Raw genomic sequence first — 15087 nt, 5'->3', positions numbered from 1 at the left:
GGGTTTGTTAAACATGACAGAGAATCATGTACACGTCACCTAGGATGAGATCAACTTGATTTCCTCCTAGCACCTCACTCACAAAGATGAGTGACTTACCAAACATATAGTGTGTAATGCACACTGACCAGTGCACTATGCCCTCGACAGCCTATTGCAATACTTAAGGCGATCTACTATTTTAAGGTTCAGGGGCACTGCTCTGCAAAATGTGACCCCTGAACCCCCTTATAGAATGTTGACACTTCTTATGTTGAAGCACCAACAACAAAGGCAAACCTGCAGTAGTTTATGCTTGGAAAAGTGTCTAACATGAAATCATCATGTCTGAAGATTAGATTAGATCAACTTTATTGTCCCACCAGTGGGAAATTCATTTAGTCAGGTGCTTAAAAAGACCAAGTACATAAAACATATAAACAGAATAATTAAATGAATTTGTAAGTGCTATAGGCTACATATATGAAATAAGATAGTTATGACTCATTGTATGACTCATAGTTATGGTCATTTTATTTTTATTTGGTCCGACACTAGGACCCCCTGTGCCGTCCATATTGTGGCATAGATTACCTTGTGCTTCCCTCTGCTGGTCAAACTCTGTAATGGTAGAATTGTTTGTGATGGGCACTTGGCACCAACGACCATACTTTATTTAAGGGGGCCACTCATCGTCACATATACACACAGTGTAATGTTAATTTGGAGCTTAATTAGTATTATTCAGGCATGGATTTATGTTTTTATAATGAAATAGAAAATGTTAGATAGAAATACAGCACTACATTAGATCTGTGTTTTTAAATGGTCAAATATTTATCTAAGTTTAAGATGCTGTCTTATCATTTAATTCAAACAGATTGTACCATAATGTTCAATTACTATCATAAAATTACGTTTTCAAAACATTAGAAGGGTGTTGGGAATAGGTTGTATAGATTAGGGACAGGAAACCTTGGGAATTGGTTGTATAGATTATCTTTAGCCTTATAAAATGGGTAAAACTGGACCCAGTAAAGGGCTTAACCTTGACTCATTGTTTTTTTTCTATACCTCTAAAAAAATATATAGGTAATTATAATATGCTTACTGGAGAGAGGGGTATATTTCACACACTGAGATGACAGAGGGTACGTGAGTCCAAGGATCCTGATTGTGAACGTTTTTTTGCGTGAAAAAAAAGACGTCACAGTACAGACATTGCTCAATGAGACTACTACGTTATTTGGTGACCAATACCTATTGACAAACAGTCAGGTGGAGATGCACCCCCTTCCTTCCGCCGAGAGAAAGACCCACATCTGCGTTGGGGGCGAACGCTGCGTAGGCTAAAGGATGTGAGCAGGAGTGGCATTTGGGTCCCTTTAAATAGAGCCGTCCTCAAACGTTGGACCATCAGATCAGCTGAAGTTTGCAAACAGTTTGCTGCAGAATTCAAAGCTACATCCGAAATCTCTGTGATACATTTTCAGTGTTCTTTGGGTAAAAGATGGAAATAACCAAGACATCTGGGATGAGGGACGCCGTCTTGGTGCTCTTACTGGCTGTTCTTCAGGGATTTCGACTTGTGGATGCCCTTCCAAACCCATCACCTCTCCTGGGATCCAACTGGGGGAATCCGAGAAGATACGTACACCTGCAGACGTCTTCAGACGTGAACAATTTCTACCTTGAGATCAGTTTAAATGGCCACGTGCGCAAAACTACACTTCGAAGCTCATACAGTAAGTTCATATTACATTTTTGCCGTTTCTTTTTGATTGAAATTTGGTTTTAAGTTTTTGTCTTTAATCTGCTTCTATAGGCTAACACAATTGATTTTGTCAACAGGTGTGATTTTATTGAAGGCGGAAACAAGAGAGCGCGTGGCGATACTTGGAGTCAAAAGTAACCGCTACCTGTGCATGGATGCCCTGGGAAACCCTTTCAGCTCTGTAAGTAAATGCCCATTTTCATTATCCATTGAACTGAAATACATGTTTTCTTAACATTTAGAATAAGACTCGTGAGATAATTGAATGTCACTTTTTCCTAATTTGAACCCTTCCTGACATAAACCAAAAATGCGCTTTTACGCACGGATTTCAGACCACTTTTGTCCAAACACACAGCCTATAACTTGTCCCTTTTTGTTTTGTTTTACACTGGTCAAAATGTTCTTGTGTTTAGCACTCAAGCAACACTTAAACAATTAAGTTAATGGATATACGTTTCTAAATTGCAGTTTTTACGTAAATGTATCTGTTTACAGACCGTTTGCCACAAGGAAGACTGTCTTTTTAACCACAAGTTATTGGAAAACCACCGCGACGTGTACTACTCTTGCAGAACTGGTATTCTGCTCAACTTGGAAGGAATAAAGCAAGTGTACACTGTGGGCCAGAATCTACCGCAAACCTCCCTCTTCCTGTCGGAGAAGAACACGGTGCCACTGGAGCGCCTCTTGCACCGGGAGAAGAGAAACCGGGTGGTTGACCCTTCTGATCCGTACAACATGCTGGGTCAAACGGAGGAGGATGAGGACTCCCGGGCTATGCCGGAGCTGGATGACACCTTGGAGATGGACCAGGAGGCTGAACTCCCCGAGGGACGCAACATCTCCCGGGAGACCCCTCAGTCTCCCTCCGACGACCCGTGGAACGTGCATTCCCTAAACCCCCCTCCCAGTCCCCGTATCATGAATGCAATGGTGGGATAAGAGGACAGGACACTTGCCGTTGTACACCTGGTTTTAAGAATATAAGTTGTGTGCGCGTTCACGTTGGATCTTTTCCAGCTGGTCTGGAAACAAACCCCAACTCTTACACCTGTGAAACTCTGACCGTGACAGGCTTATTAGAGCATATTAGTCATTTGTATATAGTCATAAGACGGAAAATTGTATTTTGTTCATTTTTCACTATAGCACAGTAGCTAGTGAGTATGTAACTATTGGTTTCCGTGCTTTTTAATTCTAGGACGCAAATTCTGCACATGAGTGCACTCTGTTTACGGGATGGATTCTTATGAGAATCATGCTGAAACCCGAAATATTTGTGCGTCTTCTTCGAAGAAAAAAGTAAGTTGAGCTGAAGTCACTTTATTAAATGTTTTACAATGTAAGAAGCCTACAAGAAAATACTCGGGTTATCAAATCAAATCAAGGTTTATTTATACAGCACATTTCAGACATGGAACGCAACACAATGTGCTTTACAGGAAAAACACTGTAAAAAAAACTATGAAAATAGAAGCTGAAATATTTACTAAACAACAAACATGAGATAAAAAAAACAAAAGATGACACAAACTGAACAACAAAAAAGGACCCCAACCAAAAGCAAAGCTAAAATATGTGTTTTAAGATCTCTTTTATATATGTCCACAGTTGATCTCTTTTAAATATGTCCACAGTTTCGGCCCCCCTCAGGTTGTCTGGCACGCCTCTCCATGCCTCTTGGTCCTAGGCTTTGGGATAGTTAAAAGGTCAGTGCCATTGGACCTGAGGGACCTAACATAAAAGTATGTCTGACATGTATTGAGGTGCACAATCGTGGATAGATTTAAAAACCAATAGAAGAGTCTTAAAATGAATTCTAAAACTCACAGACAGCCAGTGCAGAGACCTTTAAAACCGGTGTAATGTGTGCTCTCCGTCTGGTCTTGGTCAGTACCTGTGCTGCAGCATTCTGACTGTTTTGCAGTTGACCAATGGCTTTCTTGAGTAGACCAGACAGGAGAGCATTACAGTAGTCAAGCCTGCTTGAAATAAAGCATGGATGAGTCTCTATCAGCCTGAGTGAGAAACGGCCACACCTTGGCAATGTTCCTCACGTGGTAAAAACCTATTTGGTTCACATTCCTAATGTGTGATTTGAAATTTAGTTCAGAATCTGAAATAACACTTTTTTTTTTTTTTACCTGGTTGTTTTATCTTTATTGCCCGTGAATTAAAATGTGTGGCTAGATTCTCTCTCTGGGCTTTGGCTCCAACAATAAGTACCTCATTCTTCTCTTGATTTAGCTGGAGGAAGATGTGAGCCAACCAAGTATTTAAATAATAATTTATACGTGGAGCTAAAATCCTCTGGTGACACAGAAATGTAAAGTTGTGTATCCTCTGCGTAGCAGTGAAAATCAATACTGGCTTTCTGATAACGCTGCCAAGGGGTAGCATATATAAACTGAACAGTATCAGACCCAAAATCAAACGTTGTGGAACCACATGATATGTATTTTCTCCGAGTTATGTTCACCAAGGGTGACAAAGAACTCTTGACCAGTTAAATAGGTCCTAAACCCATTTAGAACTGGACCGGAGAGGCCAACCCACCTCTCCAGTCTGTCCAGGAAGACATCATGGTCAACAGTGTCGAACACAGTACTTAAAAGAGTACAAGGACAGATTATAATGATGAAACTTAAACATATTCCATATAAAATTAGGCCTACTACAATGTTGGATATGCCAGTACGCCTACATGTTCTAGGCCATTTTCTTGCAGTGACACATTTCATTTAAAACGTGAATGAATGGCAGGCCTACTCCCTACAGGGTATCAGAACACATAGAAAGGATAGGTTGGTGATAGGTGCTGGCCAGCAAAAGCAAGCAACAAAGCCAATCCCAAGAAAGTTGAAAGAAAGTATTTATTTATTTAAATCTATTCATTTATTGTTATTTCTAGTATTTATATGGATGCTTTAACTGTTAAAGAGGAATTCTGAGTTGGCCTTTGATGGGATATAGCTTCTGTTTCCCCAGAAAACCGGATGTGGGGACTCAGCTCAGGCGTTTCTTTATGGCTGCTACATTAGGTTAGTTGTGAGTAGGCTGTGTGTGAGTGTTTGTGACATTTATCTTGAAAAATAAATGATTATGAACAAAATATGACTTTTTTCAATGTATTTATTTTTTGGGATTATATTTTAGATAAATATTTTAGTACTTAAGGATGGAAAAACTGCGTACCTGAGATCCCCATGATGTCATAATAGCAAGCAAATGCAGTTCTGGGTGGAGAAAAAGGCGTACTCTGTTTTGTTTCTGAATCGTCTGAATTTACTTGATATTGACAGTAATCTACAACGTTAGGGACTTTGTAATTATATAAATGACAATAAATCCCATATTCAGCAATATAAGATTTTTCATGTGTTATTTTTCTTATGTTTAGAGCTGGCAAGAAATGTATTTCACTGTACTTGTGTATTTGACATTAAAACTTAACTTGCTGTGTGTTGCTGTTTGAAAGGTTAGTAATCGCACCAGTGGGCATAAAGCTGGCTACAGTCAAACAAGCTGATTGCTACCGAGAAATCAAACAAAAATAAATTAGACGTCAATTCACCATATTCCCTATCATTGACTACTTCGATGTCTTTGTTTGTTTATAGGACTTTGCATGCGATGTCCTGATACATTTAGTGCTCAAATCTCTGTTTTTGTCATTTGTTATAGGCTGTTTTTAAGGACATGTAAATGTGGCTTATTTGGCCAACATCCCTCATTTATTGATGGCGCTGGCTACGCCAGGTTGGATCTGAATGCATATGGATGTCCATTAAATTCATCAAATGTTCGGTAAATTAAAATCTCCCCTGTCATGTTGTCCGGCACCAAATTCTCATAAAGGAAACTATTCAATTATTTTTGAATGTTCACATGAAAATCTGTTACCAACTGGATGGAAACCTAGCTGTAAACACCATAAAGTCTCTGGCAAGTGTGCTAGTCATGTGTCACTTTGATTATATCTGCACATCATGGTTCACCAGCAGCCCCAAGCATCTAAAGAATAAGCTACCAGCCTAACAAGCTTGTAAGAATTGTACTTAAACTCCCCCCTCATACTCATCCGGAGGTTGATTATTTTGCATCTTTATTTCTGTAATGTGTCTGTATCTATGTACACTGAACAAAAATATAAATGCAACATGTAAAGTGTTTCATGAGGTGAAATAAAAGATCCCAGACATTTTCCATACTCACAAAAAGCTTACTTCTCTCAAATTTTGTGCACAAATTTGTTTACATCCCTGTTAGTGAGCATTTCTCTTTTGCCAAGATAATTCATCCACCTGACATATCCATCCACCTCCATATCAAGAAGCTGATTAAACAGCATTACACAGGTGCACCTTGTGCTGGGGACAATAAAAAGGCCATGCTAAAATATGCAGTTTTGTCACACAACACAATGCTACAGATGTCACAAGTTTTGAAGGATCGTGCAATTGGCATGCTGACTGTAAGAATGTCTACCAGAGCTGTTCCCAGAATTGTATTTTAATTTCTCTACCATAAGCCGCCTCCAACATCATTTTAAAGAATTTGGCAGTATGTCCAACCGACCTAACAACTGCAGACCACGTGTATGGTGTCGTGTGGGCGAGCGGTTTTCTGATGTCACTGTTGTGAACAGATGGTGATGGTGGGGTTATGGTATGGGCAGGCATAAGCTGCAGACAATGAATACAGTTCCATTTAATCGATGGCAATTTGAATGCACAAAAATACTGTGATGAGATCCTGAGGCCCATTGTGAGGCCCATATTTTTTTAAGGTATCTCTGACCAACAGATACATATCTGTATTCCCAGTCATGTGAAATCCATAGATTAGGGTCTAATAAATGTATGATTTCCTCCTATGTACTGCAAATTAATGAAATTGCTGTATGTCACATTTATATATTTGACCCCTTTTTCATAGTTACAGTCTTGTCCCATCTTTGCAACTCCCATACAGACTTGGGAGAGGCGAAGGTCAAGAGCCGTGCGTCCTCCGAAACACAACCCAGACAAGCCGCACTGCTTCTTGACACAATGCCCGCTTAACCCGGAAGCCAGCCGCACCAATGTGTCGGAGGAAGCACTGTACACCTGTCAGCGTGCATTGCCATGGGTCTCCAGGATCTCCAGTGGCACAGCTAGCACTGCGATGCAGTGCCTTAGACCACCGCGCCACTCGGGAGGCCCTGCATTTCTATTTTTGTTTAGTATATTTTATATAATTATAAATGGCATCAAACTGTTGAAAATCTTATTTCCCCCTAGCTGATCATTGTCTGCAGCCAGCTCTGATTATAATGTAATGAAACAGGCAGGAAAAGTGAGCTCGTCTGTGGTAGTCGGCGAACCCTCAACCTTCTGGCCCGTAGCCCTGCATGGCATCGACTCTGCCACAAAAGCATGCCGAAGTCGCTACAGTTATTGTTATTTGTGGTCGTAAACATTATTTTGAGGTAATTCTATGAGGGGGGGGGGGGGTGTTCAATTTATTTTAAAGTATAAGGGGAGGGTCATGTGGAAATATTTGTAACTTTGCATTTGCATTTTTTTTATGACACCTTGAGTGGATCAGCCCCTCCCCCCTAGTACATTTCGATCTGTCCTTTAAGGAGCCTAACGTTACCATTACTCCTTAAAGTCCAACAACCTTATGTTATTTTCAGCGGTAGACTGGCTCTGGCAGCCCAAAACAGCCAAATACTAAATTTAAACATTAATCAATTTTCAATTGCGATATGTTTCCCCCCTTGTTCATTCAATATAATCTATAAAAGGTTAAGCTGACCTCATGAAGCGGGTTGAGAGAATGCCAAGAGTGTACAAAGCTGTTATCAAGGCGAAGAGTGGCTACTTTGAAGAATCTAAAATCTAAAATATATTTTGATTTGTTTAACACTTTTTTGGTTACTACATGATTCCATATGTGTTATTTCATAGTTTTGATGTCTTCACTATTATTCTACAATGTAAAAAAATATATAAAAAAAAAATAAGGGAAAACCCTTGAATGAGTAGGTGTGTCCAAAGTTTTGACTGGTACTGTATGTCCATATATAATTACCTAATTAATACCTCTGGTCCCTGCACCGGTGAAGCCTTACATGAGTACAAATCACTTGATGAATACAATTACTATGTGTGTGGTCATCTAAAGATCATCAGGCCACGACTTATCTGAAGAAAGCCCAGTCACATTTGTGGCAGCCACAGTGGACCCAGGCCAGAGAGTCAGTGAACTGCCATACAAACCTTGGCTGTGTCTAGACACGAAAAATGGCTATGCAGTGGCAAACCACTGCACTTGTGCTGCAGGTACATAGCTGCTGTTTTGTTTGCTGTTGAAGGGTGCACACAAGCCACTGCCAATAGAGAGCTCTCATGCACTGATGTTAAGTGTATGTGGAAAGGTTATCAGAAGAGAAATGTAACAAGCCATGCAGCGGAAAACCTAGACATGGCGAGAAGGTCACCTGCAAATGTAGGAAACGGCAAAATCCACCCGGCCTCTCCAATGAGGAACAGCAGGAAGCTCTTGCTCAGCTGCATCAGATTCTGCCCTCAGCAGTGGTTTTAGTCAGGAGTGAGGGTGATACAGACAAGGCCTCTGAGTCAGAATATGAACTACACCTAACGGCAATGTTCCCTCAAAAAAATTTGGGCACCGAGCAAATTTCAGGTCTGCTGAACGCAAACTTGAAAGTTGTGAAAATTCTGTGCAACTTCTGGCGTTTACTGTGAACACTGAGGCTGTACCCACTTTAAGTTACAGTTTTAACAGTGGTCAAGTAGGCCACTGTGGCTATTTGATCATAATGTAGGCCTACCAGAGTGGCCTACCATTAAAAACAATGGAGAAAATACATCCCACAACATTTTAACATGGAAATAGCTATTCAGCCTAGAGTAGCAGCCAATGTGTGGTGTTCAATGTAGGCCTATATTCCATGAGACTTTTGGAAAAAACATGCAGGGCTTGACATTAAACTGTTTATCCACTTGTCCTTCAGACAAGGAGGTGACTGAAAATGTGTTTGATGCAATAATCCCATAGAATTATTACAGAGAATCAGACAAATTATGTTACCCCCTGCCTATTGGCTACTTATCTTATTCAAGCCTGTCTCAAAGTACAACACTGCCCCAAAGTGCTTTACCTGACTCACTTCAAAGAGGGCTAGAAATGCATAGGTTTTGTGCTTTTGTAGGAAGCAACCACGCACCCATTGATGACTAGAAATTAGCTTTAACTGGGCTAATAACTAAATTATTAGCAAACAATATGAACAAATGTGCACACATTGTTTTGATCTCAAAACAAGCACATCTACTCTTGACCACTCATGATGGAAACACAGTCCAGTTCAAAGTGAACGGCACAGATCCATATATAGCAATGGTCTATTTGCATATAGGGATACTGCTCTGAAAATGTATTGAAGTTCAATCTCATACTTCTCTGCGCAGGCTGATATTTCTTCTGTGCGGCAGTCCCGGGGAGCTGCAAGGCCATGCATGTGCGCAGCTTTAAGGGAACATTACCCATCAGTACGACACTGGTTGGCCCAAGTCACAAAAGATGGAAGTTATTCCCCCAAGGAAAGTCCCTACACCCTACCCTTCAACAGGGTGACTGTTGCACAAGGTCAATAATATGTACAACATCCTTCACTACAACAATGAGTCAGCTGTCATGTAGTATGACACTGTCAGCATTTCCCATGTGCCATGTCCCATGTGAAATGGGACATTGAGCATGAGGAAACTACAAGAAAGGAATGCTGTCGACAGATGACAGAACAGCACATCAACTTTCACCTGAAACCCTCAGGTGTTGTTGTTTACCACGCCCACCCTTCCTAGCCGAGTCGCCTGATGGGATTTCCTGGATGACTGCCATGGGTATACGGTACTCGAGATCAAGTGTCCCCACAAATACAAGGACTTGCCTCCAATGGACATACAGGACCAGTCAAAAGTTTGGACACACCTACTCATTCAAGGGTTTTCTTAATTTTTACTATTTTAAAACATTTTAGAATTATAGTGAAATAACACATATGGAATCATGTAGTAACCAAAAAGTGTTTAACAAATCAAAATATATTTTATATTTGAGATTCTTCAAAGTAGCCACCATTTGCCTTGATGACAGCTTTGCACACTCTAGCATTCTCTCAACCAGCTTCATGAGGAATGCTTTTCCAATAGTCTGGACAGGGGTTCCCACATATGCTGAGCACTTGTTGGCTGCTTTCCTTCACTCTACTGTCCAACTCATCTCAAACCATCTCAACTGGGTTGCGGTCGGGTCATGTGATGCAGCACTCCGTCTCTCTCCTTGGTCAAATAGCCCTTACACAGCCTGGAGGTCTCTTTTGGGTCATTGTCCTGTTGAGAAACAAATTATATTCCCACTAAGCGCAAACCAGATGGGATGGCGTATCGCTGCAGAATGCTGTGGTAGCCATGCTGATTAAGTGTGTCTTGAATTATTAATACATCACTGACAGTGTCACCAACAAAGCACCCCCACACATCACACCTCCTTCTCCATGCTTCACAGTGGGAACCACAAATGCGGAGATCATCCGTTCACCTACTCTGCGTCTCACAAAGACACGGCGGTTGGAACCAAAAATCTCAAATTTGTACTCATCAGACCAAAGGACATATTTCCACCGGTCTAATGTCCATTTCTCGTGTTTCTTGGCCCAAGCAAGTCTCTTCTTATTATTGGTGTTATTTAGTAGTGGTTTCTTTGCAGCAATTCGACCATGAAGGCCTGATTCACGCAGTCTCCTCTGAACATGATGTTGAGATGTGTCTGTTACTTTATTTGGGCTGCAATCTGAGGTGCAGTTAACTCTAATGAACTTATCCTTTGCAGCAGAGGTAACTCTGGGTCTTCCTTTCCTGTGGCGGTCCTCATGAGAGCCAGTTTCATCATAACGCTTGATGTGTTTTGCGACTTCACTTGAAGAAACTTTCAAAGTTCTTGAAATGTTCCGCATTGACTGACCTACATGTTTTAAAGTAATGATGGACTGTTGTTTCTCTTTGTTTATTTGAGCTGTTCTTGCCATAATATGGACTTGATATTTTACCAAATAGGGCTATCTTCTGTATACCTTGTCTACCTTGTCACAACACAATTGATTTGCTCAAAGAAGGAAAGAAATTCCACAAATTAACTTTTAACAAGGCACATATGTTAATTGAAATGCATTCCAGGTGACTACCTCATGAAGCTGGTTGAGAGAATGCCAAGAGTGTGCAAAGCTGTCATCAAGGCAAGGGTGGCTTCTTTGAAAAACCTCAAATTTAAAATATATGTTGATTTGTTCAACACTTTTTTGGTTACTACATGATTCCATATGTGTTATTTCATAGTTTGATGTCTTCACTATTATTCTACAATGTAGAAAAAAATATATATATAGAAAAACTCTTGAATGAATAGGTGTGTCCAAACTTTTGAGTGGTACTGTAGTTCAACTGGAGGATCCTGCATTTTGCCTGGAAACCAATTGGTTGAAGAGAAAGAACCAGTACTTCACTCAAGTTCAAACACAACTGCTTGCCACAGGATGTCAGCAGGGTAACTTTGTTGTCTGGACACAGCAAGGCATTTCTGTCATCAATCTTCCCCGAGATGAGCCATTCATTCAAGATCTGTTGATCAGAACCCAAGCCTTTGTTGAACATCACCTGATTCCAGAGTTGCAGAAAAGGAAGTTGCAAATGGTACTGAATGAATAGGAGGAGGGATCAGCAGCAATCTGCTCCTGCAATAGACATCTGTTCGGCAAGATCATCTGCTGCACAAACTAAGACTGCATGGTGAAGTGGTTCCATTACAGATGTGTAGGAATCAAAAGGAAGACAGGACAATGGTTGTGCAATTCATGTAGGAAGTAACCTAAACAAGAAGCGACAGTGTTGTTTCTACACAAGGTGTTTTATTGGACAATAGACTGGGGTAAGTCTAGCTCCCCCAGTCATCATCACATATACACACAGTGTAATGTTAATTTGGAGCTTAATTAGTATTATTCAGGCATGGATTTATGTTTTATAATGAAATAGAAAATACTAGATAGAAATACAGCACTACATTAGATCTGTGTTTTTAAATGGTCAAATATTTATCTAAGTTTAAGATGTTGTCTTATCATTTAATTCAAACAGATTGTACCATAATGTTCAATTACTATCATAAAATTACGTTTTCAAAACATTGGAAAGGTGTTGGGAATAGGTTGTATAGATTAGGGACAGAAAACCTTGAGAATTGGTTGTATAGATTATCTATAGACTTATCTATAGTCAGTTTTTCAATGTGAAATTATGAATATGTTTCTGTATCTATAAAAAATATATAGGTATATTATAATATGCTTACTGGACAGAGGGTTATATTGCACACACTGTGATGACATATGCGCTTTAAAGATTAGTGCAAGGATCATGATTATGAAAGTGCTGATGTTTGAAAAAAAATACGACGTCACTTTTGTACAGACATTGCTCAATGAGACTACTACGTTATTTGGTGACCAATACCTATAGACAAACAGTCAGGTGGAGATGCACCCCCTTCCTTCCGCCGAGAGAGCGCTGCGTAGGCTAAAGGATGTGAGCAGGAGTGGCATTTGGGTCCCTTTAAATAGAGCCGTCCTCAAACGTTGGACCATCAGATCAGCTGAAGTTTGCAAACAGTTTGCTGCAGAATTCAAAGCTACATCCGAAATCTCTGTGATACATTTTCAGTGTTCTTTGGGTAAAAGATGGAAATAACCAAGACATCTGGGATGAGGGACGCCGTCCTTGTGCTCTTACTGGCTGTTCTTCAGGGATTTCGACTTGTGGATGCCCTTCCAAACCCATCACCTCTCCTGGGATCCAGCTGGGGGAATCCGAGAAGATGCGTACACCTGCAGACGTCTTCAGACGTGAACAATTTCTACCTTGAGATCAGTTTAAATGGCCACTTGCGCAAAACTACATTTCGAACTAACTAAAACATATTCAAAGATGACAAAAAATGTACAGTAAGTTCTTATTACATTTTTGCCTTTGCTTTTGATTGAAATTTTGTTTTAAGTTTTTGTCTTTAATCTGCTTCTATAGGCTAACACAATTGATTTTGTCAACAGGTGTGATTTTATTGAAGGCGGAAACAAGAGAGCGCGTGGCGATACTTGGAATCAAAAGTAACCGCTACCTGTGCATGGATGCCCTGGGAAACCCTTTCAGCTCTGTAAGTAAATGCCCATTTTCATTATCCATTGAACTGAAATACATGTTTTCTTAACATTTAGAATAAGACTCGTGAGAGAAGTTTCCTAATTTGAGCTCTTTCTGTCATATGCCTACCAAAAATGCGCTTTTACGCACGGATTTCAGACCACTTTTATCCAAACACATAGCCAATATAGTATCACATTTTTACATTGGTCGAAGTGTTCTTGTGTTTAGCACTCAAGTAACACTTTGAAAATGAAGTTAATTTATGTACGTTTCTAAATGGTCTGTTTGCGTAAATTAATCTATTAATCTGTTTATAGACTGTTTGGCACAAGGAAGACTCTCTTTTTAATCACAAGTTATTGGAAAACCACCGCAACATGTACTACTCTTGCAGAACTGGTATTCTGCTCAACTTGGAAGGGATAAAGCAAGTGTACACTGTGGGCCAGAATCTACCGCAAACCTCCCTCTTCCTATCGGAGAAGAACACGGTGCCACTGGAGCGCCTCTTGCACCGGGAGAAGAGGGACCGGGTGGTTGATTCTTCTGATCCGTACAACATGCTGGGGCAGACGGAGGAGGATGAGGACTCCCGGGCTATGCCGGAGCTGGATGACACCTTGGAGATGGACCAGGAGGCTGAATTCCCCGAGGGACGCAACATCTCCAGGGAGACCCCTCAGTCTCCCTCCGACGACCCGTGGAACGTGCATTCTCTAAACCCCTCCCAGCCCCGGTATCATTAATGGAATGATGGGATAAGAGGACAGGACACTCGCAGTTGTACGCTTGGGTTTATCAATGTAAGCTATGTATGTGTTCACTTTGGGTCTTTTCCAGCAGTTCTGCAATCAACCCTCAATGTTTTAAACAGATGTTATACTTGTGAATGTCGGACGGTGGCACCCTTATTAGGGCATAAGGGTAATTGATATGTAGTCATAAGATGAAATATGTAGCCAAAAAAGTACCACATTATAACGTTTTATTTCGGCCATTCTTCACTATAGCACAGTGAGTAACTCTTGGTTTCCGTGATTTTTGATTCCAGGACGCAAATTCTGTATTTGATTGCGCTCTGTTTACGGGGAGGATTCTTATGAGAATCATGCTGAAAGCCGAGATAATGTTGCGTCTTTGTCTTTTTTTTTTTTTAAAGGCAGTTGAGCTGAGGTCACTTTATTAAACGTTATACAATGCAAGAAGACTGCAATAAAATACTATTGATATGAAACTTAAACATATTTCATCTAAAATTAGCCCTACTAAAATGTTGACTATGCCAGTAGGCCTGCATGTTATAATGCATGTTCTTCTAATGAGACGTTTAATTTTAAACTGAAATGAATGGTCCCCTCTACAGGGTATCAGAACAAATACGACAGGTTATAGAGGCTGGACACCAAAAGCAAGCAACAAAGCCAATTCCAAGAAAGTTGAAAGTATTTATTGATTTAAATCCATTCATTTATTGTTATTTATAGTATACTATTTATATGGATGCTTAACTGTTAGAGGAATTCTGAAAGCCTTCTCATAACTTACAGGTTTTGTATGTGAGGATCAGAGTCACAGAAAATGTATTATGATGAAGAAAATTACTTTTTCCAATTAATTAATTTATATTCTATTTTAGATCAATATTTTAGAACTTCAGGATGAAGAACTGTATACTCACAACCACTCCATCCTAGACTTCTATGTATGACGCAAGCATAAAAGTACAGGCTAAATGTGTGAGTAAGCTCTGTGTCACATTAAGTGCATAAGCAGGTTGACCATTGATTCATTCACTTTGAGCTTCCAGTCATTAAGGTTGAGTGTCTCACGCATCTCATTATGGAGAAAATTGGCATATCTTAATTTCTGCCAAACCATCATTGTCTACAAATAAACATTTACACATTCTATTTTTGTTTCACTCTCACTAAGTAACATGTTGGAGGTATTTTAGTCAAAGGAACACAGTACAGTGACCACAAATCTTTGTCCTGTTTTACTTTGAGGTTAAACCACACTGACCTGGCTGTCACATCTAAGAGGAGCTTAACAATCTCAGTGGCG

The 15087-nt window shown here is 40.1% G+C and overlaps 1 protein-coding gene and 1 pseudogene across 1 annotated transcript; both read left to right on the top strand.

The window, feature by feature from the left end:
* Nucleotides 1-1260: 1260 nt before the first annotated feature.
* On the top strand, nt 1261-3053 carry LOC106576344 (fibroblast growth factor 23). The gene is made up of 3 exons (XM_014153467.2): nt 1261-1724; nt 1831-1934; nt 2252-3053. The coding sequence occupies exons 1-3, from the start codon at nt 1490-1492 to the stop codon at nt 2696-2698; spliced, it is 786 nt and encodes a 261-aa protein (XP_014008942.1). The 5' UTR covers nt 1261-1489; the 3' UTR covers nt 2699-3053.
* A 9373-nt stretch (nt 3054-12426) lies between these two features.
* LOC106576331 (fibroblast growth factor 23-like) lies at nt 12427-13769 on the top strand (annotated as a pseudogene).
* Nucleotides 13770-15087: the final 1318 nt, after the last annotated feature.

The sequence above is a fragment of the Salmo salar genome, chromosome ssa17 (assembly GCF_905237065.1).
Source record: "Salmo salar chromosome ssa17, Ssal_v3.1, whole genome shotgun sequence".
Taxonomy (NCBI): Eukaryota; Metazoa; Chordata; class Actinopteri; order Salmoniformes; family Salmonidae; genus Salmo; species Salmo salar.
The sequence above is the reverse complement of the archived record's forward strand: the minus strand, read 5'-3'. Positions and strand labels throughout refer to the sequence as shown.

Bases quoted from the DNA above. Each gene is read 5' to 3' on its own strand.
- LOC106576344 (XM_014153467.2), top strand. From the start codon at position 1,490: ATGGAAATAACCAAGACATCTGGGATGAGGGACGCCGTCTTGGTGCTC. The intron at 1,725-1,830 runs GTAAGTTCATAT...TTTTGTCAACAG, and splicing joins TACACTTCGAAGCTCATACA to GTGTGATTTTATTGAAGGCG. The intron at 1,935-2,251 runs GTAAGTAAATGC...ATCTGTTTACAG, and splicing joins TGGGAAACCCTTTCAGCTCT to ACCGTTTGCCACAAGGAAGA.